Below are 27001 nucleotides of genomic sequence, written 5' to 3' on the forward strand. Positions count from 1 at the left end.
GTAGTCTGCAGCCCTCCCCGGATTGGCAGAGGGGGTGGGGCAGTGACTGGGAAGGCTCGGAAGAGTGGGGTGATTGGCCAAGTGCAATTGGGAAGAAAAACAGGGGAAAAGCCACAAAAAAAGAAGAAAAAAAGAAAAGAAAAGAAAGAGTTAAAAGAAAGCTGAAACATGTAGAGCTGGTGTACAAGTGGTCAACAATATGTGAAACATCAGTGCTGAATACTAGTGAAGGAATCCAAACTCATCATGGCAATTATTTAATTCCACTCCGACAATAAGTGAGGAGCAAGACAAAAATCTCTTACAGTATTGTCACACTTTAATATGTTCATGACCAGACGCACAAAGCATAGATACTTAAGTACACACCCTGATCTCAGAGTGCACTCCCTTGATACCCTGCAGACCAAACATGCTTATGGTCACCATCACAGTGGCAGGTACCCAGGGTTTCTCCCTAACCCTGTGTGGAGGAAGTAGCTCATCTTTACTGCTGGACTGTTGTCCTAATGGATAACAGAACACTATCTTGCGATACAGGTGTATCGCAAGATAGTGCTAAGCCAAAATAGATCACTGTTTTTCCTCTTTCATAATGATGCCAGGAAGATGGTATCAACAACCCTGCATCTCCACACCTGTATCGCAAGGCCTCCTTATCACTGGTGGTTGGCTATGGTGACTGGCAGTTGCTCCACTTTCAAGAAAAGGGGAGCAACATTTGACTACAATAGGATGTCTGAACATCATTACCATGTAGATGCATCTCTTCATGGCACGAACCTATATTTGTGGTTGTTTTTTTTCAGCAGGATCATGCCCCATGCCCATGAGGGCTAGGATTGTAGCGAAATTAAACATTACCTACAATTCATACCACAAAGCGTTTGAAAATCCCTAGGAAAAGAAAAAAGTTGTTTAGAGGTGTGATCCATGACCAACAAACTCAGAACTGTGGAAAGCATTTGAGTGAGTGTCAGTCAGCTTCCTTATAGAAAACAATAAAACTCGTAGTGTCCAGTGAAGTGACGCTGTTCTTTGCTTAAACGGAGTTGCAGAGCAATATTAGCAGTATTGTCCCACAGCGCCTGTGGTCCACAGAACCGAGCCGCAGATGGAAGAAGCTATTTTGCCAGTTTTCAAGCACCGAAAAGACAATTCGAACCTAATGAGATCCACATGTCACATTTAGGCAATATTAGAGACCACATGAAATGAAAGATGTTTTTTCCTCTTTCTTATCACTTTTACATATCTGCACCAGGTTCATTCATCAACTAAGTCAACAACTAAGTTGCATATGGCTGGATCAGGGAGTTAGTGTGCACTGCCCCCCCCCCCCGTTTTTCTCCCCAATTGTATCCAGCCAATTGCCCCACTCTTCCAAGCCATCCTGGTCGCTGCTCCACCCCCTCTGCCCATCCGCCATAAAGAATGAAGGAAAATGTTCTGCTCCTCCTTGGTTTTAGCAGTCATGACAACACTCTTTTTAGAGTTAAATTATTATCTTATTTATTTCTCCCTAATTGTATCTGGCCTGGCGGCACGGTGATGCAGTGGTTAGCGCAGTCACCTCACAGCAAGAAGGTCCTGGGTTTGAGCCCCGGAGTAGTCCAACCTTGGTGGATCATCCCGGGTCGTCCTCTGTGTGGAGTTTGCATGTTCTCCCCGTGTCTGCGTGGGTTTCCTCCGGGAGCTCCGGTTTCCTCCCACAGTCCAAAAACATGTAAGTCAGGTGAATTGGCGGTACTAATTGTCGCTAGGAATGAATGAGTGTGTGTGTGTGTGTGTGTGTGTGTGTCGGTCCTGTGATGGCCTGGCGGCCTGTCCAGGGTGTCTCCCCGCCTGCCGCCCAATGACTGCTGGGATAGGCTCCAGCATCCCCGTGATCCTGAGAGCAGGATAAGCGGTTAAGACAATGGATAGATGCCTGGATGTATCCGGCCAATTACTCGACTCTTCCAAGCTGTCCCACTCGCTGTTACACCCCTTCTGCCAGTTCGGAGAGCGCTGCAGACTACCACCTGTCTCCTCCAACACACGTGGAGTCACCAGCCGCTTCTTTCCACCTGACAGTGAGGAGTTTCAGCAGGGGGACATAGCACGTGGGAGGATCACACTATTCCACCCAGCTCCCCCTCCCCCTCCCCCCTGAGCAGGCGCCCCAACTGACCAGAGGAGGCACTAGTGCAGCGACCAGGACACATACCCACATCCAGCTTCCCGCCCACAGACACGGCCAATTGTGTTTGTAGGGACACCCGATCAAGCCGAGGATTCAAACCGCCGATCCCCATGTTGGTAGGTAACGGAATAGACCGCTACACTACCCAGGCGCTCTAGTGTGCATAGTGTGCACTGTTTTGTTTTTGTTTTTTGTTTTTTTGTTTTGTTTTTTTTATTTTCCCCCTTTTCTCCCCAATTGTATCCGGCCAATTACTCCACTCTTCTGAGCCATCCCAGTCGTTGCGCCACCCCCTCTGCCGATCCGGGGAGGGCTGCAGACTACCACGTCTCCTCCGATACATGTGGAGTCGCCAATCGCTTCTTTTCATCTAACAGCGAGGAGTTTCACCAGGGGGACGTAGTGCGTAGGAGGATCACACTATTCCCCCCAGTTCTCCCTCCCCCTCGAACAGATGCCCCAACCAACCAGAGGAGGCACTAGTGCAGGACACATTCCCACATCTGGCTTCCCACCCGTAGACACAGTCAATTGTGTTTGTAGAGACGCCCGATCAAGCCGGAGCTAACACAGGGATTCGAACCGACAATCCCTCTGTTGGTAGACAACGGAATAGACCGCCACGCCACCCGGACACCAGACACGGCCAATTGTGTCTGTAGGGATGCCCTACCAAGCCAAAGGTAACATAAGGATTGAAACCGCCGATCCTCGTGTTGGTATGCAACGGAATAGATTGCTACGCTACACGGACACCCTTGTGTGCCCTGTTTTGCATGCTTGTTTATTTTGATGTTTCTGGCGACAGTAAACGGACAGTTTTCATGAAAGAAATCCTCAACATAGGGGAATCTACTCTGGATTTATTCTCAACTTTTCTTGCTCCTACCTTGGAATTAGTGGACATTGTGGTGAAAGGAGTTGTGGCCCTTGGACAAGCGGGGAGACACAGAAGAGGAAAGCACTCCAGAGTGCTTGTGTGTTGGCACTGCCGGCGATATTTCTCTCCACTGTGTGCTCACTGTGCAAACAAATTGGATAAACTGCTGCTGATGGTGGAGAAAAAGTGGAAAGAATCTCTTTCAAAGAGATTCTTTCCATTGTAGTTAGACAGACAGACAGAAAGTCTGTCTGTCTGTCTGTCTGTGTGTCTGGCGACCCGACAAACTGCGTCCGTCTGCCAGTGCAACGCACATTGTGGTCAGAGGGGGCATTACATCCGAACCAGCACTGCACTAGTTCGCTTAGATGACAGCCTAGCTGATGAGAGGTGCTGTCTAGTCGAGGAGAGAGAGTGCGCAGTACACGTCTTATGTCTTTAACGTCTACGTGCGTTCTATGCTGTAGGTCAAGTGTGGGGTGAGGTCAAAATAAAGTAGAACAGCATGCACTTTATTTCACATGTTGCGCACTTTATTTCAAATGTTATGACAGGTGCGTTAGTGCCTGTGGGTCGGCTCAGGCCAGACATTTGGCTCTTGCGGGCTGCCTACTGGTGTTTGTCAGTGTAGACTCAGTTAAGGCCATTATGATTACATTTTTTGAGTCAATTAATCGACATCAATTTTTACATAGAATTCCTCAACACAGCATGAAAAGTACGAACATGACTTGCACTTGTCCATCTTGGGAGCTTGAGCAAAATTCTGAATGCATCATTAGATGCCACCTGAAGCTTTCTAATTTTTGCTTTACTATAACTGCATCACAAGTGAGCAGTATAGCGTGGAGTACAGTAGGCTCTACAAAGGGCTCTTTTAACATCTATACAAATATGAAATTTGCATGCCAGCATATTGGCTTGTGCATACAGTTTGCAACACTGGCGCTGCACATTGTCATCATCACACAGATCATTCCTGATGATGTGACCCAGATATCTTACATTGTTCACCACTTTTAGCACTTGGTCTGCCATAAAGAATGAAGGAAAATGTTCTGCTCCACCTTGGTTTTAGCAGTCATGACAACACTCTTTTTAGAGTTAAATTATTATTATTATTATTTTATTTATTTCTCCCTAATTGTATCTGGCCTGGCGGCATGGTGGTGCAGTGGTTAGCGCAGTCACCTCACAGCAAGAAGGTGCTGGATTTGAGCCCCGGGGTAGTCCAACCTTGGTGGATCATCCCGGGTCATCCTCTGTGTGGAGTTTGCATGTTCTCCCCGTGATCCTGAGAGCAGGATAAGCGGTTAAGACAATGGATAGATGCATGGGTGTATCCGGCCAATTACTCGACTCTTCCAAGCTGTCCCACTCGCTGTTCCACCCCTTCTGCCAGTTCGGAGAGCGCTGTAGACTACCACCTGTCTCCTCCAACACACATGGAGTCACCAGCCACTTCTTTCCACCTGACAGTGAGGAGTTTCACCAGGGGGATGTAGCGTGTGGGAGGATCACACTATTCTCCCAAGTCCCCCCCTGAACAGGCACCCCGATCAACCAGAGGAGGCGCTAGTGCAGCAACCAGGACACATACACTACCGTTCAAAAGTTTGGGATCACCCAAACAATTTTGTGTTTTCCATGAAAAGTCACACTTATTCACCACCATATGTTGTGAAATGAATAGAAAATAGAGTCAAGACATTGACAAGGTTAGAAATAATGATTTGTATTTGAAATAAGATTTTTTTTACATCAAACTTTGCTTTCGTCAAAGAATCCTCCATTTGCAGCAATTACAGCATTGCAGACCTTTGGCATTCTAGCTGTTAATTTGTTGAGGTAATCTGGAGAAATTGCACCCCACGCTTCCAGAAGCAGCTCCCACAAGTTGGATTGGTTGGATGGGCACTTCTTGCGTACCATACGGTCATGCTGCTCCCACAACAGCTCAATGGGGTTCAGATCTGGTGACTGCGCTGGCCACTCCATTACCGATAGAATACCAGCTGCCTGCTTCTGCTCTAAATAGTTCTTGCACAATTTAGAGGTGTGTTTAGGGTCATTGTCCTGTTGTAGGATGAAATTGGCTCCAATCAAGCGCTGTCCACTGGGTATGGCATGGCGTTGCAAAATGGAGTGATAGCCTTCCTTATTCAGAATCCCTTTTACCCTGTACAAATCTCCCACCTTACCAGCACCAAAGCAACCCCAGACCATCACATTACCTCCACCATGCTTAACAGATGGCGTCAGGCATTCTTCCAGCATCTTTTCATTTGTTCTGCGTCTCACAAACGTTCTTCTTTGTGATCCAAACACCTCAAACTTGGATTCATCCGTCCACAACACTTTTTTCCAGTCTTCCTCTGTCCAATGTCTGTGTTCTTTTGCCCATCTTAATCTTTTTCTTTTATTGGTCAGTCTCAGATATGGCTTTTTCTTTGCCACTCTGCCCTGAAGCCCAGAATCCCGCAGCCGCCTCTTCACTGTAGATGTTGACACTGGTGTTTTGCGGGTACTATTTAATGAAGATGCCAGTTGGGGACCTGTGAGGCGTCTGTTTCTCAAACTAGAGACTCTAATGTACTTATCTTCTTGCTCAGTTGTGCCTCCCACTTCTTTTTCTACTCTGGTTAGAGCCTGTTTGTGCTGTCCTCTGAAGGGAGTAGTACACACCGGTGTAGGAAATCTTCAATTTCTTAGCAATTTCTCGCATGGAATAGCCTTCATTTCTAAGAACAAGAATAGACTGTCGAGTTTCAGATGAAAGTTCTCTTTTTCTGGCCATTTTGAGCGTTTAATTGACCCCACAAATGTGATGCTCCAGAAACTCAATCTGCTCAAAGGAAGGTCAGTTTTGTAGCTTCTGTAACGAGCTAAACTGTTTTCAGATGTGTGAACATGATTGCACAAGGGTTTTCTAATCATCAATTAGCCTTCTGAGCCAATGAGCAAACACATTGTACCATTAGAACACTGGAGTGATAGTTGCTTGAAATGGGCCTCTATACACCTATGTAGATATTGCACCAAAAACCAGACATTTGCAGCTAGAATAGTCATTTACCACATTAGCAATGTATAGAGTGTATTTCTTTAAAGTTAAGACTAGTTTAAAGTTATCTTCATTGAAAAGTACAGTGCTTTTCCTTCAAAAATATGGACATTTCAATGTGATCCCAAACTTTTGAACGGTAGTGTACCCCCATCTGCTTTCCCACCTGCAGACATGGCCAATTGTGTCTGTAGGGATGCCCGACCAAGCCCGATGTAACATGGGTATTCGATCCAGTGAGCCCCGTGTGGGTAGGCAACGGAATAGACCACGACACTACCCGGACACCCTAGAATTAAATTTAATGTCATACTGCACACCATAACTTGAGCAAACTCTGAGCAGTTGCTTTAAGCCAGCACTATAAGGAGACAGTATGACTAAATCATCAGTGTACATCAGGTGGTTGATAAGATTATACCCCACAATCTTACACTTTTAACTTCTTAGAAAGATCATCCATATACAGAATGAAGAGAAAAGGTAGCAGTATTCCACCTCGTTGGACCCCATTGTTAACTAGGAAGGGTGCAGATACTATACTCTTACCTATTCTAGCATGGTTTGATGCAAATACCAAAAGTGCAAGATTTTATCAACTATAGGGGGACCCTTCACTCTTGTAGTTTAACAAACAATTTACCATTATTAATTCGGCCAAAAGCTTTGGACACATCCAGGAAACACAAATATTGTAAAGTTATGTCATCTATACTGCTAACAACTCCCTTCAGTGCATAGACAAATCTGTGCTGTGTTTATTTTTAAAACCAAATGGATTTTCAGTGGTTCTTATGTATTCTTGAAAGCCTATCCAAGAGAATTAATTCTAATACTTCGGAAAGTATGCTAGCCAGAGCAATTGGTCTGTAATGTTCTCTGCTGGATATTTTACCGGTTTGGTCTTTGACTCCTGGCACGAATAAGACAGTCAGGTAGTATGCTGTGCATTAACAATACAGAAAAACACATGGCAAGTAACACGAGATTCTACTATCTGCAGTGGAGAGCGAAATCCAGAAAAGTAAAGTGAGTAGAGTCGAGTTGAGCCAGTACCATGCAGTTGAAAAGCCACAAGAGTTTCACATCTGTGTGTTACTGCCATTCTTCTAGGCATCTGTAATGTGACACAAATTCTGATGCGCTTTTTCTTTTCACTTTTCAGCAAAGTTCTTCATATCACAACATTTTCTAAATAAAGGAATAAATCATCTCATCCCAACTGCACTTCTCTTTTTTATTTCAATTCCACTTTTTTTGCAAACTTCCACTTTTTTATAGGGGCATCACATTTCTCAGACTCCCAGAGAAAGTCTACTCTAGGGTGCTGGAAAGGAGGCTCTGATCGATTGTCGAACCTCAGATCCAGGAGGAATAATGCGGATTCCGTCCTGGCCGTGGAACAACGGACCAACTCTTTACCGTTGCCGAAATGCTGAGGGGCACATGGGAGTTTTACCAGCCAGTCTACATGTGTTTTGTGGACTTGGAGAAGTCTTACAACCATGTACCCCGGGGAATTCTGTGGGGGTACTGCGGGAGTATGGGGTACCGGGGCAGTTGCTACAAGCTATCTGGTCCTTGTATAACGAAAGTGACAGGTGTTTCCACATTCTCGGCACAAAATCAAACACGTTTTCGGTGGGTGTCAGACTCCGCCAAGGTTGTCTGTTGTCTCTGATTCTGTTTGTGATATTCATGAACAGGATCTCAAGGCGCAGCCAAGGTGAGAGATATATCCATTTTTGGAAACCTCAGAATTGCATCTCTGCTCTTCGCAGATGATGTGGTTTTGTTGGCTTCATCAGAACGCGACCTCCGGTGCACACTGGGGCAGTTTGCAGCTGAGTGTGAAATAGCCGGGATGAGAGTCAGCACTACCAAGTCTGAGGCCATGGTTCTCTACCGGAAAATGGTGGATTGCTCCCTCCCGGTTTGGGATGAGTTGTTGCCTCAAGTGAAGGAGTTCAAGTATCTCGGGGTCTTGTTCACAAGTGAGGGTAGGATGGATTGGGAGATTGACAGGCGGATTGGTGCAGCATCAGCAGTAATGCGGACGTTGTACCGGACTTGCCGCAGTCCCTGCCACATACCTCTGCTGTCCTTGTCCTGGAGCATGTTCTCCAGCTTGTCCTGGAGCATGTTCTTCCAGCTTGTCCTGGAGCATGTTCTTCCAGTTGTAAAGCTATATTAAGCAATATTTTTGATACTAACAATGAATCAAATGACTCCTTACACTGTGAAAGGATTGCTAGTACTGCCGATCCCAATGAGAATCAACACCCCAGTCTACTGTTTTCTTCAACTTTCAGCTCGTTGTTTCATTTCACTAGTCTGGCAAAGTGCACCTCTCTCTCTGGACCAGTCACTCCTTCTCTTCAAAATGTTTAACGTTAATTTACATGTGATACAAGTCTTCAGTCTGTTGGTTTTATACTTCATACTCAATAGTCCGTTAGAGGGCTCACATGCTTGATCAGTGTTACATTTGCAGAATGACTCACCAGTAACTTTAAGCTGCATGAAGTTATTTATGATTGCTACAAGGCAGATGGTAGGGCTACAGAGATTCCGCTAAGCCCCTCTCCAAGCCTCTCTCCCCATCGCTCTAATCTCTTTTTAGAGACTGGCCTAACCGGTGTCCGGTTAGTGTGGCGGTCTATTCCATTACCTGGTTCGAATCCTGTGTTACGTCTGGCTTAGTCAGGCGTCCCTACAAACACAATTGGCCGTGTCTGCGGGTGGGAAGCCAGATGTGGATATGTGCCCTGGTTGCTGCACTAGCACCTCCTCTGGTCGGTCGGGGTGCCTGTTTGGTGGAGAGGGGGAACTGGGGGGAATAGCGTGATCCTCCCAAGCGCTATGTCCCCCTGATGAAACTCCTCACTATCAGGTGAAAAGAAGTGGCTAGAGATTCCACATATATCGGAGAAGACATGTGGTAGTCTGCAGACCTCCCCGGATCAGGGGTGGGCCAGCGACCGGGAAGGCTTGGAAGAGTGGGGTAATTGGCCAAATACAATTGGAGAGAAAAAGGGGGGAAACTCAAGAAAAAAAAACATGAGACTGGCTCAACCTCAGCCCATATTGTTTTCGCAGGCTACACTCGGTTATGTGGCCAGACCAAACACTCACCAACGTACAATCTCAAGTGAAAAGATAGGGAACTCACAGGGAGGAATGAAGATAGTACAACCAGCAAATATGTAGACACCATCTGAAGACATTCAAACTGTTTGTTGAATCTTACAATTCTTTATTTTATTTTCCAGTGTAAAGAGAGGATGCGACCTGTAAAGGCAGCTCTGAAGCAGCTGGACAGGCCGGAAAAGGGCCTGTCAGAGCGACAGCAGTTGGAGCACACAAGACAGTGTCTGATTAAGATTGGTGACCACATCACTGAGTGTCTAAAAGAGTATTCAAACCCTGAGCAGATCAAACAGTGGAGAAAGTTAGTATTTTCTATTGTACTCATGATTCTATATCACCAGTGCCTGACTTGTACAGCTTCTGGGACACAGTTAAGGGTCCATGTCAAATATGTCAGTGGATTCCTTCAGCATTTGCTATAATCCTGAATGTAGTCCTCTGCTATATTTGCATCACCAGCTATCTTCTGTGTGAATAAAACATGTTAGTTAAATGCAGTTGCTTTATTGTTATTTGAGCCATATTTGTTTGTCTTTTACAGAAACTTGTGGATATTTGTTTCCAAATTCACTGAATTTGATGCCAGGAAATTGCATAAATTGTATAAGCATGCAATCAAGAAAAGACAAGAGAGTGCCCTGGTATGTAGACCGCTCTTGTAATATGATTTAGAATTATGAAATAAAAAAAGGATTTTAACTCACAAGATGTTGGTGATCTTGTCTTTTTGTTCACAGACAGGGGACCAGGACACTAGCACTGTAAATACTCATGGCTTTAAACATGCAGGTACAGTGGTCTTCTCCCGAATGTTGCTAGTACACTAGAGTGATTCCCTAGATGAAGTTGCCTTGTCTTTACTGAGCGCTGACTGGAAGCTCATCATTACATCCTTGTCCTAAGACGTTGATAGGCTAAAGGACAACTCCCACCACGACGACAGCAGCAGGGATAGCTACAGCTCAGACAGGCACCTGCCACCGGCCCGATACCAGGAGCGCAGCAGCAGTAAGGACCAGGAGCGCAGCAGCAGTAAGGACCGACACACCTCTGACCCCCACAGGAAGACAGGGGGCGCTGGAGGAGACTCCAGGAAAAGATCCTATACCTCCTTCAGCAATGGCAAAGACCACAGAGACAGAGACCACTATAGGCCGGACAGCAGAGACCGACAGGATAGGTGAGGAAGAGGACTCTATAACCTTTCTGACTTACATATGTGGCGCTGATTATTTAGCTATGAGCTGAGGCCAGAATCATTTCTGCTCACTTGTTTTGTTTTTGTGCTTATTATTGATATTTCTCACATGCTCTGACAACCTGTTTCTTTAGTTCACCTTTACTATAAGCTGCAGGGTCCTACTGACTGTCAAAAGAAGAACACTTGCAAGTGAGAGATCTCTGCATAATACATGTTTTTCTAGGGCTGGCCCTGAATATCTGAATATTCGGATGTAAGGTACCGGACCAGCGGCAGCAGGGGCAAAAGGGCAAGGGGAGTAAGATTTCGGCAGAGCGTCTTTTTATGGTGGGCGGCTCAGTGGTACAGTGGTTAGCATGGTCGCCTCACAGCAAGAAGATCCTGGGTTTGAGCCCCAGGGTAGTCCAACCTTGGGGGTCATCCCAGGTCATCCTCTATGTGGAGTTTGCATGTTCTCCCCGTGTTTGCGTCGGTTTCCTCCGGGGGCTCTGGTTTCCTCCCACAGTCCAAACACATGTAGGTCAGGTGAATCGGCCGTACTAAATTATCCCTAGGTTTGAATATATGTGAGTATGGGGGAGGGGGGGGCGCCTGTGATGGCCTGGTGGCCTGTCCAGGGTGTGTCCCCGCCTGCCGCCCAATGACTGCTGGGATAGGCTCCAGCATCCCGCCACCCTGAGTAAAGATAAGTAGTTTGGAAAATGAATGAATGAGTTTTTTATGGCTTCTGAAATTATACCCCCTTCCTCATTTAAGGCTATTCTGTAACCACACTCACACAAACGTTTCATATATATTCTTATATCTTCATGTCCTTAATATCTTATTGTTTCAGTCAACATCAAAACATAAATGACCATCACGACTGCATTCATAATCCGTCACTGTCCGTCATGTGTTTTAGGGCTTGTTTTGACCTCCCCCCCCATTTTTCTTCCTAACTGTATACGGCCAATTACCCCACTCTTCTGAGCTGTCCCGGTCGCTGTTCCACCTCCTCTGCTGATCCAGGGAGGGCTGCAGACTACCACATGTCTCCTCCCATACATGTGGAGTCACCAGCTGCTTCTTTTCACCTGACAGTGAGGAGTTTCACCAGGGGGACGTAGCGTGTGGGAGGATCATGCTATTCCCCCCAGTTCCCCCTCCCCTCTGAAAAGGCGCCCCAACTGATCAGAGGAGGCGCTAGTGATGCGACCAGGGCACATACCCACATCCGGCTTCCCACCCGCAGACACGGCCAATTGTGCCGGAGGTAACATGGGGATTCTGACCGGCAATCCCCGTGTTGGTAGGCAACGGAATAGACCGCTATGCTACCCAGACGCCTCAGGGCTTGATTTGATTTTAATGGCTACTTAAAGCAGAGATCCTTAACTCTTCCTCCTTAAGAGATCATTACGTATCAGTGTGGAGCAGGGAGTCAGGCTACATGATGCTACCAGTATGTGCACCATGGCTGCAGGTGCTCTTTACTCTCTACACTGCTGTTGAGTTGTTTTGACCAGGTAGGACCATTGGCGGTCCTACCTGGTTGGAGGACATTCAGGGCTAAGCCCGGGCTTCTGTAGGTGGGTCTGGGGGGATCCTCCCCTGGACATTTGTTTGATAAACAAGCTCTATTTTCATGCTTTTTTATGCACTCTGGCACCTTATTTACATTCAAATTACATGTCTTAATCATCAAAATATTGAGATGTGTACCCCAAAAACTGTTGTTTACTCTCTAGATTAATTATGAATTGTGATTTTAATATTAGTAGTTGTTAGTAATTAGTATTGAATAGAAGCAGAAAACTTAACAACTGCTATCATTGAACTTTTGTTGACATGCTACAGTACCAGACTAGAGAAAAATACTTTATGTTAACCTTAGTGTACTGGAGTATTACATTTTCTTGCTTGCTTGCTTGCTGGTTGTCCATCGTGCCCGATGATGACCATCTTCTTCTATTTGTGGGTCCTTTGAGGACTCAGATAGCAGAAGATACCTGCGCAGCAGAGATGGGTTTTAAAGTGGCATGGGGGGGTGGGGCGCTTCTCCCAACGCCACATGACTTGATTGTAGAGGAGATGGTTCCGATGGCAAGGGGGATCCCTAGACGACCGGCACCTCCACACAACTGCAGGGGGCTGCCGGAAATCCAGTTTTTCGGAAACCGCCTAGAAGCGTGCCGCCACAGCTTGCTTTTCTGTTGGGGTGAGCTCCCTTAGCCTTATGTCTTCCAGACTCACCCACAAGGCAGCGGGGCAGTGGTTGATAGGTGCCAGGGCCTGCACACCATATCTCTGGGGCCCACTGCTGCTCCGAGATCCCCTGCCAAGTTAGCCTGGGGCCGCAAGACCCCAGTTACCATGTGTGGCCACGGGGAGGCCTGGCAGGAGTCTTGGTGAAGGAGAGGCTATGTACTGGCAAGGGAAGGCTTACACGCTAGCATGCTTACCTATTCGCCACAGAGGCTAGCCAGCGGCAGCAAGCTAAGGGCAGGAAGGACACAAGCGGGTTGGAAGAACACATGCACCTTCCCTCCAACTACACACTGCTGCACTAGACGCATCACAACACCCTGTGTGTATGTACACACACACACACACACACACAATTTTCAGAGTTCATGCAGTGTAGGTGCTGCATTGTTCACCTCTCCATCATCTGCTGCTGTCTCTCCTTTCTCTCCATCATCTGCTGCTCTTTCTCTTCTCTCTCCATCATCTGCTGCTGTCTCTCTCTTCTCTCTCCATCATCTGCTGATGTCTCCCTCTCCTTTCTCCATCATCTGCTGCCGTCTCTCTCTCTCTCCATCATCTGCTGATGTCTCCCTCTCCTTTCTCCATCATCTGCTGCCGTCTCTCTCTCTCTCCATCATCTGCTGATGTCTCCCTCTCCTTTCTCCATCATCTGCTGCAGTCTCTCTTCTCTCTCCATCATTTGCTGCTGTCTGTCCTCTCTCTCCATCATCTGCTGCAGTCTCTCTTCTCTCTCCATCATTTGCTGCTGTCTGTCCTCTCTCTCCATCATCTGCTGTGTGTATGTGTGTGTGTGTGTTTCTGTGATATCCTCTGCAAAACCATGACATCAGTTTAAATGAAAGTCATAAGCAGCTGTCCTACTAATGCAACATACAGGCCTACCCTGTGTTGTCAACATTACAATAACACGTGATAACAGTACCCAGTACTGTATTTTATTGAAATGTCATGGTTTCATGTGACTACAGTTCTCCTAACCCATTAACCTTCATGTTTTAATGTACTTTTTAAAAGAGCAACATACTTTTCATTGTTAAATTAAAACACCTCATTACATTACATGATCTAACTGTAGTAGTGTCAAAACAATACCCCCACACATAACGGTCTCATTTTATGGGAGGCTACAATCATGATGAAGATCATTTCTCTTCATCAATCTATGTACTTTGTAAATATTATAATTGCCTTTCAGCGCTCCTGAAATAACCAATATAACGCCTGATGTCTGCTTAACACCCATTTACTCTTGCCATCGCGCTAAGTGCCATACAAGCTTGGTTCAAAGTCCGCCGTTGCTACAACGCATTTCCCTCAATCGGATTCCAGAGATCAGTGCAGGGAGGGTGAGCCAAGATGGCGCTCTGACCACATGTTTGGATGAGCTCCACAAACCTTATATATATAGACAGAGAGAGAGAGCGCCCCCCCCCCCCCCCCGGAAACCATCAGTGGTGTAGATAAAAGTGTTCAACAAATGAGGAGTAGAATATTTTTTTCCTACATCTATCTTAATATATACACTACCGTTCAAAAGTTTGGGATCACCCAAACAATTTTGTGTTTTCCATGAAAAGTCACACTTATTCACCACCATATGTTGTGAAATGAATAGAAAATAGAGTCAAGACATTGACAAGGTTAGAAATAATGATTTGTATTTGAAATAAGATTTTTTTTACATCAAACTTTGCTTTCGTCAAAGAATCCTCCATTTGCAGCAATTACAGCATTGCAGACCTTTGGCATTCTAGCTGTTAATTTGTTGAGGTAATCTGGAGAAATTGCACCCCACGCTTCCAGAAGCAGCTCCCACAAGTTGGATTGGTTGGATGGGCACTTCTTTGAGCAGATTGAGTTTCTGGAGCATCACATTTGTGGGGTCAATTAAACGCTCAAAATGGCCAGAAAAAGAGAACTTTCATCTGAAACTCGACAGTCTATTCTTGTTCTTAGAAATGAAGGCTATTCCATGCGAGAAATTGCTAAGAAATTGAAGATTTCCTACACCGGTGTGTACTACTCCCTTCAGAGGACAGCACAAACAGGCTCTAACAGGTACTATTTAATGAAGATGCCAGTTGGGGACCTGTGAGGCGTCTGTTTCTCAAACTAGAGACTCTAATGTACTTATCTTCTTGCTCAGTTGTGCAACGCGGCCTCCCACTTCTTTTTCTACTCTGGTTAGAGCCTGTTTGTGCTGTCCTCTGAAGGGAGTAGTACACACCGGTGTAGGAAATCTTCAATTTCTTAGCAATTTCTCGCATGGAATAGCCTTCATTTCTAAGAACAAGAATAGACTGTCGAGTTTCAGATGAAAGTTCTCTTTTTCTGGCCATTTTGAGCGTTTAATTGACCCCACAAATGTGATGCTCCAGAAACTCAATCTGCTCAAAGAAGTGCCCATCCAACCAATCCAACTTGTGGGAGCTGCTTCTGGAAGCGTGGGGTGCAATTTCTCCAGATTACCTCAACAAATTAACAGCTAGAATGCCAAAGGTCTGCAATGCTGTAATTGCTGCAAATGGAGGATTCTTTGACGAAAGCAAAGTTTGATGTAAAAAAAATCTTATTTCAAATACAAATCATTATTTCTAACCTTGTCAATGTCTTGACTCTATTTTCTATTCATTTCACAACATATGGTGATGAATAAGTGTGACTTTTCATGGAAAACACAAAATTGTTTGGGTGATCCCAAACTTTTGAACGGTAGTGTATATGTTGTTTATATATTTATATACATGTATGTGTGTATATATGCACACACAGTGGTGCTTGAAAGTTTGTGAACCCTTTAGAATTTTCTATGTTTCTGCATAAATATGACCTAAAACATCATCACATTTTCACACAAGTCCTAAAAGTCGATAAAGAGAACCCAATTAAACAAATGAGACAAAAATATTATACTTGGTCATTTATTTATTGAGGAAAATGATCCAGTATTACATATCTGTGAGTGGCAAAAGTATGTGAACTTTTGCTTTCAGTATCTGGTGTGATCCCCCCCCCCCCCTTGTGCAGCAATAACGGCAACTAAACATTTCTGGTAACTGTTGATCAGTCCTACACATCAGCCATCAGCTTGGAGGAGTTTTAGCCCATTCCTCCATACAGAACAGCTTCAACTCTGGGATGTTGGCGGGTTTCCTCACATGAACTGCTCACTTCAGGTCCTTCCACAACATTTCGATTGGATTAAGGTCAGAACTTTGACTTGGCCATTCCAAAACATTAACTTTCTTCTTCTTCAACCATTCTTTGGCAGAACAATTTATGTGCTTAGTGTCGTTGTCTTGCTGCATGACCCACGTTCTCTTGAGATTCAGTTCACGGACATATGTTCTAACATTTTCCTTAAGAATTCGCTGGTATAATTCAGAATTCATTGTTCCATCAATGATGGCAAGCCGTCCCCAGATGCAGCAAAACAGGCCCAAACCATGATACTACCACATCCATATTTCACAGATGGGGTAAGGTTCTTATGCTGGAATGCATTGTTTTCCTTTCTCCAAGCATAACGCTTCTCATTTAAACCAAAAAGTTCTATTTTGGTCTCATCAGTCCACAAAACATTTTTCCAATAGCCTTCTGGCTTGTCCACATGATCTTTAGCAAACTGCAGACAGGCAGCAATGGTTTTTTTTTGAAGAGCAGTGGCTTTCTCCTTGCAACCCTGCCATGCACGTCATTGTTGTTCAGTGTTTTCCTGATGGTGGACTCATGAACATTAACATTAGCCAATGTGAGAGAGGCCTTTAGTTGCTTAGAAGTTACCCTGGGTTCCTTTGTTACCTGGCCGAGTATTACATGCCTTGCTCTTGGAGTGATCTTTGATGGTCGACCACTCCTGGGGAGGGTAACAATGGTCTTGAATTTCCTCCATTTGTACACAATCTGTCTGACTGTGGATTGATGGAGTGCAAGCTCTTTAGAGATGGTTTTGTAACCTTTCCCAGCCTGATGAGCATCAACAACGCTTTTTCTGAGGTCCTCAGAAATCTGCTTTGTTCTTGTCATGATACACTTCCACAAACATGTGTTGTGAAGCTCAGACTTTGATAGATCCTGCTCTTTAAATAAAACAGGGCGCCCACTCACACCTGATTGTCATCACATTAATTGAAAACACCGGACTCTAATTTCACCTTCAAAGTAACTGCTGATCCTAGAGGTTCACATACTTTTGCCACTCAAAGATATGTAATATTGGGTCATTTTCCTCAATAAATAAATGACCAAGTATAATATTTTTGTCTCATTTGTTTAATTGTGTTCTCTTTATCTACTTTTAGGACTTGCGTGAAATTCTGATGTTTTAGGTCATATTTATGCAAAAATATAGAAATTCTAAAGGGTTCACAAACTTTCAAGCACCACTGTATGTACACTGCTCAAAAAAATAAAGGGAACACATAAGCAATGCAATGTAGCTCCAAGTCAATCACACTTTTGAGATATCAACCTGTCCAGTTAGGAAGTAACACTGATTTGTGACTCAATTTCACCTGTTGGTAAATTGTCTAATTTCCACCAGGTGGAAATTAGACAATTTGCAAGACAACCCCTATAAAAGGAATGGATTTGCAGGTGGTGGCCACAGACCATTTGCCTGTCCTCATCTTTTCTGGCCGATCTTTGGTTAGTTTTTCATTTTGCTAGTGCCCTCACCACTAGAGGTGGCGTGAGGCGGTATCTGCAACCTACAGAAGTTGCTCAGGTAGTGCAGCTCATCCTGGATGGCACATCAATGCGTGCTGTGGCAAGAAGATTTGATGTGTCTCCCAGCACAGTGTCCAGAGCATGGAGGAGGTACCAGGAGACAGGCCAGTACACCAGGAGACGTGGAGGGGGCCGCAGGAGGACAACAACCCCGCAGCAGGACCGCTATCTGGTCCTTTGTGCAAGGAGGAACAGGAGGAGCACTGCCGGAGCCCTACAAAACGACCTTCAACAGGCCACTAATGTGCAGGTTTCTGCTCAAACAGTGAGAAACAGAATGCATGAGGATGGTATGAGGGCCCGACGTCCACAATTGGGGCCTGTGCTCACAGCCCAACACCGTGCAGCCCGATTGACCTTTGCCAGAGAACATCTTGGTTGGCAGATTCGCCATTGGCGTCCTGTGCTCTTCACAGATGAGAGCAGGTTCACACTGAACACATGTGACAGACGTGAGAGAGTCTGGAGACGCTGTGGAGAACGTTCTGCTGCCTGCAACATCCTCCAGCATGACCGGTTTGGCGGCGGGTCAGTGATGGTCTGGGGAGGCATATCCTTGGAGGGCCGCACAGACCTCTACGTGCTAGCCAGAGGTACCATGACTGCCATTAGGTACCGGGATGAGATCCTCAGACCCATTGTCAGACCATATGCTGGTGCAGTGGGCCCTGGGTTCCTGCTCATGCATGACAATGCTCGTTCTCATGTGGCCAGAGTGTGTCAGCAGTTCCTGTATGTCGAGGGCATTGATGCTATGGACTGGCCTGCACATTCCCCAGACCTGAATCCAATCGAGCACCTCTGGGACATCATGTCTCGTACCATCCGCCAACGCGATGTCGCACCACAGACTGTCCAGGAGTTGACCGATGCCCTGATCCAGGTCTGGGAGGAGATCCATCAGGAGACCATCCGTCGTCTCATCAGGAGCATGCCCAGACATTGTAGGGAGTGCATACAGGCACGTGGAGGCCACACACTACTGAGCCTCATTTTGAATCATCTTGAAGAATTTCCACAGAAGTTGGATCAGCCTATAATCTCATTTTCCACTTTGATTTTGAGTATGATTCTGAATCCAGACCTTAATGGGCTAATGATTTTGATTTCCATTGATCATTCTTAGGTTATTTTGCTCTAAACACATTCCTCTGTGTAATAAATAAAGATTTTCAGCTGAAATATTTCATTCATCGAGGTCTATATTGTGTTTTTAGGTGTTCCCTTTATTTTTTTGAGCAGTATATATAACTTCATTAAATGAAACCCTCAACGGTAGGGAAAGTGCTCAACAAACAAGGTGCAAAATAATGCAGTGATTCCTGTAATTTTTCATTTAGACAGTACAAGCCTGTTTCATGCTATATGCAATCATCAGCTGTCAAGTTAGGAGGTGACAATGCAAGTAAGTGTCAAAAAACTAGGCTCAAGTCCGATAGGACATAGGCGTCAACAGACAGTGCACAAAGGCAATGCGTAGGGTGCATAGAAGCGAATTTATTTCTCTATTTATTTATTTGTATACTACCTTCAGGTGTGGAGGTGTTGGAGATAGAGCTGGGTCTTTAGCTTCTTCTTAAAGATGGAGAGGGACTCAGCAGATCGAATGGAGTTTGGTAACTCGTTCCAGCACCAGGGAGCTACAGAGAAGAGTCTGGCTAGTGACTTAGGGCCCTGTTGTGGCGAAAGTGCCAGGCGCCTTTCATTGGCAGAGCGTCATGAGCAGGACTGATTGTAGACCTGAATGAGGGAGTTCAGGTAGGCGGGAGCCGTTTTAGTTGCTGTTCTGTACGTGAGCATCAAGGTTTTGAATTGGATGCGGGCAGCAACTGGGAGCCAGTGGAGAGATATGAACAGCGGAGTGACGTGCTGTTTTGGGTTGGTTGAAGACCAGATGCGCCGCTGCCTTCTGAATCATTTGCAGAGGTTTGAACCTGCATGCAGGGAGACCTGCCAGTAAGGAGTTGCAGTAGTCAGTGTGTGATTTAGCAAGATTTGGGTGTAGAGCTTTCTGAAGAGGGGTGGCGGGACAGCTTAACTCGTATACACACGTCCTCATTGTGTATACGGCATAGGTTAATTCAGTTTAAGGTGCTTCACAGTCTTCACTACTCGGGGGACAAGCTTGTCAGAATCTTTTCCACCACAGGCCCTGGCTGTCTGGGGTGCAGCCATAGTCCAGCCTCGGTAAGACACATGTTCTGGGCATGCCCCTCCCTCAACAGTTACTGGGGACATATATAACCCCTGATTTTCACACAGCCATCTTTGGCATACCTCCCCCCTAACTGTAAAGTCACAACTTTGCAGGCAAATAGCATTTGCTTCATTGCTAGCTCACGGACTTATTCTTTTGAACTGGAAGTTGAATAAAGCCCCAGCTTTTTGCAGTGGTTAAGGGAGGCATTGTCCTTTCTACCTTAGAAAAGCTCCAATATAAAACATGTAAAACCCGCAAAAACTTTACTTTGACCTGGAGTCCTTTCATAGACTTTACTGAAGGTTTCCCCTTTCATTGAATGTACTTTATTCCTGGTTGTAACGACTATATTTACACCAATGTATGTGTATACTGTTATATTTTCTTCAAAAACAGTTATCAAGTGGAATTGGAATTAGAAGTCCCTGCATAGTCTTTTTTTTTCTTAAGCGTTGGGGGGGAGGGGGCATTTCTACATACGTTTTTTTATTTTTTTGGTTTGTTGTTTGTGAATACTGTATACCTGGTCCAGTGACTTGAAGGTCGGAAAATAAAGTTTTCAAAAAGTCCACACATGAAAACATAAATAAGACCATTTGTTGATTAGGTTTACACACCAACTCTGGAAAAGTTATCCATCCTAAATGTTTGCGGAATAGTTTTGAGTTTCTTTAAGAGTTATTGGACCATGATGACGTGTGCTAACTTTTAATTATTTTACTGAATATTATGTACTGATATCTACATGATGTTTGACATAGGAAACAGTGATATTCATTAATTCCACAGATAAGTGCATCTGTTGAAATGTTTCAGACACTAAATCCTTATTCTCTTTTGGGGACTGGAAACCAGAAGTGGCTGAGCTTTGTTTTGTATTGTCTTACTTTAGTATGACTGTCATCAGTTTTAAATTTGTCATTATCCTTGGTAAAAATACATTTTAATGGTGTGGTCCTATCCACTTTCTTCTTTTCACACACTTCTGCCAGTGGTTTAGTTTGTTGGTAGGGAAGGGGAGAAGTCCTCTACCTCAAATGTTCCCTATGTGAGAGACGTTAGCAGCAGATCCTTTAAGTCATGTAAGTTGTGAGGTGGGGCCTCCATGGATCTGACTTGTTTTTCCAGCATGTCCGACAGATGCTCAATCGGAGTGGGCTCTGGAGAATTTGGAGGAAAAGCAACACCTTGAACTCTTTGTCATGTTCCTCAAACCATTCCTGAGCAATTTTTGCGGTGTGGCAGGGCACATTATCCTGCTGAAAGAGGCCACTGCTATCAAGGAATACCCTTTTCATGAAGGGTGTACCTGGTCTGCAACAATGTTTAGGTAGGTGGTATGTGTCAAAGGAACATCCACATAATAATAATGCACTTTATTTATTTAGTGGCACCTTTCGTGACACTGACGACCTTACATCAAATAGAGTAAACAACAAAAAAGTGTGAAACATGAGAGCAATCAACAATAAAACGATAAGCAGTTGAGCATACATCAGTAAGGAGTTAAAACAAGATGAAGATGATGCAGTTAATGCTGTTAAAGTGAGGAAGCTAGTTTAAAAAGGTGGGTTTTAAGAACAGTTTTTAATTCTGTAATAGAGTCCAGTATGTGAATGTCAGGGGGAATGGAGTTCCAGAGTTTGGGTGCAGCATAGTGCCTGGCACTCATTGTGCTGAGGTTGATGGCTGGTAGTGCCAATAGAAATGCAGGTAAATAATAAACAGGAGTGGCCCCAACACTGAACCCTGTGGAACTTTAACGAGATAATAAGTGTATTCACTTACCTTTCAGTGGTTTTGTTGTTTTGGCTGATCAGTGTTTGCAGGTGGCATGTATGCCATATGCCCCCCTGCTTTTGCTCTCCACTTGATTCCTTTTTCCTTTTTTTTTTTAATAGTGGGGTAGGCAGAGATGGAATGAAACTTTTCATAATTCTTAAGTCGCACCTCTTTGATATCACGTAGACAATTTCAAAGTATGTGTTAAGTTAATGGCATTAAGTTTGCTTTAAGAATAGGAATTTTAAACTCAAGTGAAAATAAAATCCATTGTTGCACAGTGATGTTAAAGTTGGGTTGTATTTTCAAAATGTTCTTTGTTTCTAGCATATAAAATTGTTATATGAAATTATTTGGTAAAAACTAGTACAATCTGTCCTTCAGAAAGCAAACTGCTTTGGAAATAACATATTGATAACAGTTGTTCAGGTCGGACATTATGGAAAGGATTCCCATGTTTCCCATGTCCACAGTACTGGTGGTGGTGTACTTGTGCTTAATATTGGAATCATAATCATGTTTATTGGCCATGTAGGTTTGTACATATGTGGAATATGACTCCAGTTTCGTGACTCTCTGTGTACTTAACATAGAATAACAACACTACAACACAGTAATCTTCAGATATATACACAAGGACTGACTTATACAGGTGAGATAAGAGGTGATAAAGTACAGTGGTGCAGAGAATATATCAGAGATGCTGAAATACATGTTAGCAGGTTACAATCTATACAAAATGCTTGACAGTGTTACGTGTTCATTTGAATGACAGTCCGCAGAAAGAAACTGCTTTTATATCTGGTAGTTTTGGGGTACAGTGCTCTGTAGCGCCTGCCAGAGGGGAGAGTTGGAACAGGTTGTGACCAGGGTGTAATTGGTCTGCAGTGATGTTGCCTGCCCGTTTCCTGAGACTGGAGGTGTATAAGTCCTGAATGGAGGGCAGGGTGGCACCAATGATTTTCTCTGCAGACCTAACTGTCCACTGTAGTCTGTCCCTGTCCTGATTGGTGGCCGATCCAAACCAGACAGTGATGGACGTGCAGAGGACAGACTGGATTATTGCAGTGTACTAGAACTGAATCAGCAGTTGCTGAGGCAGGTTGAACTTATTGAGCTGACAGAGAAAGTACATCCTCTGCTGGGTTTTTTTGATGATTGTGTCTACTTTCGATGCCCACCTTAGGTCCTGGGAGATTGTGGAACCCAGAAATCTGTAGGGTTTCACCACAGACACCATGGTGTTGAGTATGGTAAGGTGGGGGGGGGGCAGTGTAGGGGGGTTCCTCCTGAAGTCCACTGTCATCTCCCTGTTTTGAGCGTGTTCAGGTCCAGGTTGTTATGGCCGCACCAGAGGGCCAGCTGATCAACCTCCCGTCCATATGCAGACTCGTCACCATCCCAGAAAAGGCCAGTGACGGTTGTGTCGTCCGCAAACTGCAGGAGTTTAACAGACAGAAAGACAGACAGGTCTCCTGAGTCATTTATATAGAGGGTGAATGTAGAGAGTGCAATCCCATGTTGACTGCGCCCTCCACTGACCTGTTTGCTCGGTAGGCAAACTGCAGGGAGTCGAGCAGGGGGCCTGTGATTTCCTACAGGTGGGCCAACATATCAACGCAAAAAGTCAAGTCAGTTTTGTGTGTATAGCCCAGTATCACAAATTATAAATGTGCCTCATGGGGTTTTACAGCAACACAACATCCAGTCCTTAGACCCTCGCATCAGGAACAACGCCCTTAAAAACCCTTTAACAGGGAAAAAATACTAAGAAACCTCATGGAGAGCAACGGGGGAGGGATCTCTCTCCCAAGACGGAGAGACATGCAGTTGATGTTGTGTTTACACGATGTACACAATACAACATTTAAAGAGGACAACAGAATTATACTGGAACTGTATATGAAGAATATGATGAGCAGGATGCCAAGCAGTATCCAGACACCACCAGAACAACCCAGGACCTGAACCACGTGACCACCATCATTATGTAGACCTGGTGGGAGGACAGACTACATATGCACACACGAGAGACTCGCGTCACACCATTCACACACACAGAAGAGACAATAAAAACCATTAGTCACACATGGCAGTGAGAGGATATACCGTTGAAACAGGACAGCAACATTATTTGGATTTATAATGTACATAAAGAAGTTTTAAAGTCAAATGGGGAGATTTGTCTTAAAGATTTGTCAGAGGGGGCGTCCGGGTAGCGTGGCGGTCTGTTCTGTTGCCTACCAACACAGGGATCGCCAGTTCGACTCGCCATGTTGCCTCTGGCTTGGTTGGGCGTCCCTACAGACACAATTGGCCGTGTCTACGGGTGGCAGGCCAGATGTGGGAATATGCGTCCTGGTCACTGCAGTAGCGCCTCCTCTGGTCGGTCGGGGCACCTGTTCAGGGGGGAGGGGGAATAGCGTGATCCTCCCATGCGCTACTGGTGAAACTCCTCACTGTCAGGTGAAAAGAAGCGGCTGGTGACTCCAAATGAATCGGAGGAGACATTGTTGTCTGCAGCCCTCCCCGGATCAGCAGAGGGGGTGGAGCAGCAACCGGGACAGCTCGGAAGAGTGGGGTAATTGGCCGGGTACTATTGGGGAAAAGGGGGGGGGGGGAATTCCACACCAAAAAAACAAAACACAGATTTTGTCAGAGATGCAGGACATTTTTTTAGTGAACACAGCAGAAAAGAGAAAGATCCCGTTTTCAGAGACTAAGCCAAAGATTAAAAAAAAAGCTGGTCTTTTGTGTAACACTACTTTAACACATCTTTGATGGGGCTACATTGTGAAATACTTGTGAAAAAATCTACTCAGGGTTTTTTTTGTCTTCCCTTATAGATACTACAGTGATGTCAAGCACAGGAAGCTGGATGAGCACCGCTCCAGCAGAGACTATCGGTCGGAAAGAGACGGCAAGGATCACTCCCATTCTGACCACTGCTCAAGCTCCGAGTACCACAAGTCAGCCTCGCGTGACTCCTACCGCTTTCAGTCGGACTGGCAGATGGACCAGAGGCCGTCAGCCAGTGGACCTCACTCACCTCATGACCAGCGCTCCCCTTTTGACTCACGTTCACCGCTGGGCCACAGATCACCTTTTGAATATTCATCAGATCACAAAAGCACACCAGAGCAAATGTGGAGCGGCCGCAAGACATAACAGGACCATCTTGGGCCCAGAGGACTAACTTCAGCTAGGCAGTCTTGCAGCAGTGGTAGCAGCCATAGACTCACAAACACAGTAAATGCCTTATGTGGACTGTGGATAAAAACAGATAGTTGTATGAAGCACTGTGTATGCTGGCTCAGTGTGACTTCGGTTTCCATTCTTTAAAGGTGCGGCAACATATCTCTGGAACTTGGAATGGAGGGTCAGGGATGGGGATCAAACAAGGCAGCCGATAAAAATGCATATTTTTGTATTTAAAGAGTTTAAAGCTGCACTGTGAGCGTTGCAGGATGCAGCATATTTTCTTGTATTATTTTTCTAAAGTTTTGCTTTTTAAATTTAAGAAAACGGACACATTTACCTGGAGTGCTGCCTCACATCCTCTTTCGACCCATGACACTGGATCTCTCATTTAAATATTCTTGTATTTTTTCTTTATTGCCTAAAATGGTTCTTCATTTTATTGGATTGTGTTAAATCATTAAGAAAGTTTTTTTTTTCTCATTGGTTGTGTTAAAAGTTGACCACTGGACAACAAAGATTTTTCTTCCTGAACACTTTGGGGTGTATTTTATGGATTTTGGGCTGCTGATCATGAAAATCACCTTAAAATGTTCCTATCGCATACCGTTTTGTAGATATAACCTATTTTTGTGATTTCCCATCATATTTTAAGTCTACTAGTATATTACCCACAAACAAGCTGTGTTGGTCAGTCCCAGCATGCCTGGGCAGCACTCAGTGTAGGTGCTATGCAGAGGTTGTCTTAGGCAGCCTGGGCATTCTGAGTCAGGTCAGATGCTGCAGACAGGTTATAGAAGCTGCTCACATGTACACATGCTGTTTGGACGCATGTTGGTGCACATGTTCTTCAGGCAGTAGCATCGTGAGTATACTTAACAACAGAATGTATTGTCTTCAGGAAGATTTAATACAGCAGAAATGTCTCGTCAGTGTTGCAGCAGCTGCAGTACATACTGTTACATCTGTGGGGAGGACACGCTTAAGACTTAAAGACCCACCATGACTGCACTTATTAAGAAAGCCTTTGAGCTCTACTTCAGATGTAACATTGGTGACCAAGAGAAACCCTGGGCTCCCCACATTTGTTGTGCAACATGTGCTGGCAACCTGAGAGCCTGGCTCAGAGGTACTTGGAAGTCAATGCCATTTGCAGTCCCAATGATATGGCGAGAACAGAGGGATCACATGACGGACTGTTACTTCAGTCTGACCAATATGTCTGGCTTCTCTACTAACAATAAGAAATCTACTGAATACCCCAACCTGCCTTCAGCCATGACACCAGTGCCACATGATAACAGTTTGCCAGTACGGAGGCCACCAGAGACATGGAGCCTAGATGAGGCAGATGAAGATGCCACGACACATGAACCAGATGTGGTGAACGACACTGATCCAGATGTTGAACCCTTTATGCCTGGTTACCCTCATCTGATAACACAGCCAGAATTAAATGACCTGGTATTGGCACTGCTACTAGGAATGCAGCTCGGATATACGAAGTACTGGTGTTTCCTGTGTGAATGGGACAGCCGTGCTAAAGAGTCACATCACATTAAAAAGACCTGGCCACTCTGTAGGCATTTCATTCCAGGGCAGAAAGGTGTGGAGCATAAACCACTTGTCCACCCAACAAAGATATTTCTGCCTCCTCTTCATATAAAACTCAGACTGATGAAACATTTTGTGAAAGCCATGAACAAAGAAGCTGATGGATTTCACTATTTGAGAGAGGTGTTTCTAAGAATAACTGATGCCAAGATGAAGGAAGACATTTTTGTTGGTCCACAAATCAGACAGGTCATCAGTGACAGGGAGGTAGAAGATCTGCTAGTGGGGCAGAGAAAATAGCATGGAAGGCATTTAAAGATGTTGTTGAGAATTTTTTTTGGTAACTACAGAGCACCAAACTACACTGAGTTGCTGGACAACATGCTTAAAGCACACAAAACCATGAAGTGACACATGTCACTGAAAATTCATGTTCTGCATCATGCTTGGACTTCTTCCCTACTGATCTTGGTGCAGTCAGTGAGGAACATGGTGAAAGGTTTCACCAGCACATTGGAAACGAGGTATCAGGGCAACTGGAATCCATCAATACTGGCCGACTGTTGTTGGACACTGACATGAGAGGCACCAGATGCTGAGTACAAACCAACATCATCTGCAAAACATCTGAAGCTCAGTTGAACTAACACCATGTGTCAGCACCATTATGCGATTAAACGTGAAATTAAATAAAGATTATTTTAATGTTTCTCCAAATTCCTACGTGATACAGCGCAGCTTGACTTGTCTATCATAATCTCTTACTTTTTTTTTCAGGAAGTAAAACATTTGAAAAAGTTTGTTGTCCA

At 44.9% G+C, this 27001-nt stretch overlaps 1 protein-coding gene across 3 annotated transcripts in view; it reads left to right on the top strand.

Moving 5' to 3' along the window:
• chd1 (chromodomain helicase DNA binding protein 1) overlaps nt 1-25727 on the top strand; it is a 145268-nt gene extending 119541 nt beyond the window's left edge. For 2 of the 3 annotated variants that reach the window (XM_056290539.1, XM_056290540.1), the window contains exons 32-36: nt 9402-9580; nt 9821-9920; nt 10017-10068; nt 10183-10459; nt 24287-25727. In XM_056290539.1, the coding sequence (XP_056146514.1) occupies nt 9402-9580; nt 9821-9920; nt 10017-10068; nt 10183-10459; nt 24287-24608 (930 nt within the window). In that variant the 3' untranslated portion in view covers nt 24609-25727. Of the gene's footprint in view, nt 1-9401; nt 9581-9820; nt 9921-10016; nt 10069-10182; nt 10460-24286 lie in introns of those variants that run through there. The other variant, XM_056290541.1, reaches the window with a different exon arrangement.
• Nucleotides 25728-27001: the final 1274 nt, after the last annotated feature.

This window comes from Lampris incognitus, chromosome 12 (genome assembly GCF_029633865.1).
Source record: "Lampris incognitus isolate fLamInc1 chromosome 12, fLamInc1.hap2, whole genome shotgun sequence".
Classification (NCBI taxonomy): domain Eukaryota; kingdom Metazoa; phylum Chordata; class Actinopteri; order Lampriformes; family Lampridae; genus Lampris; species Lampris incognitus.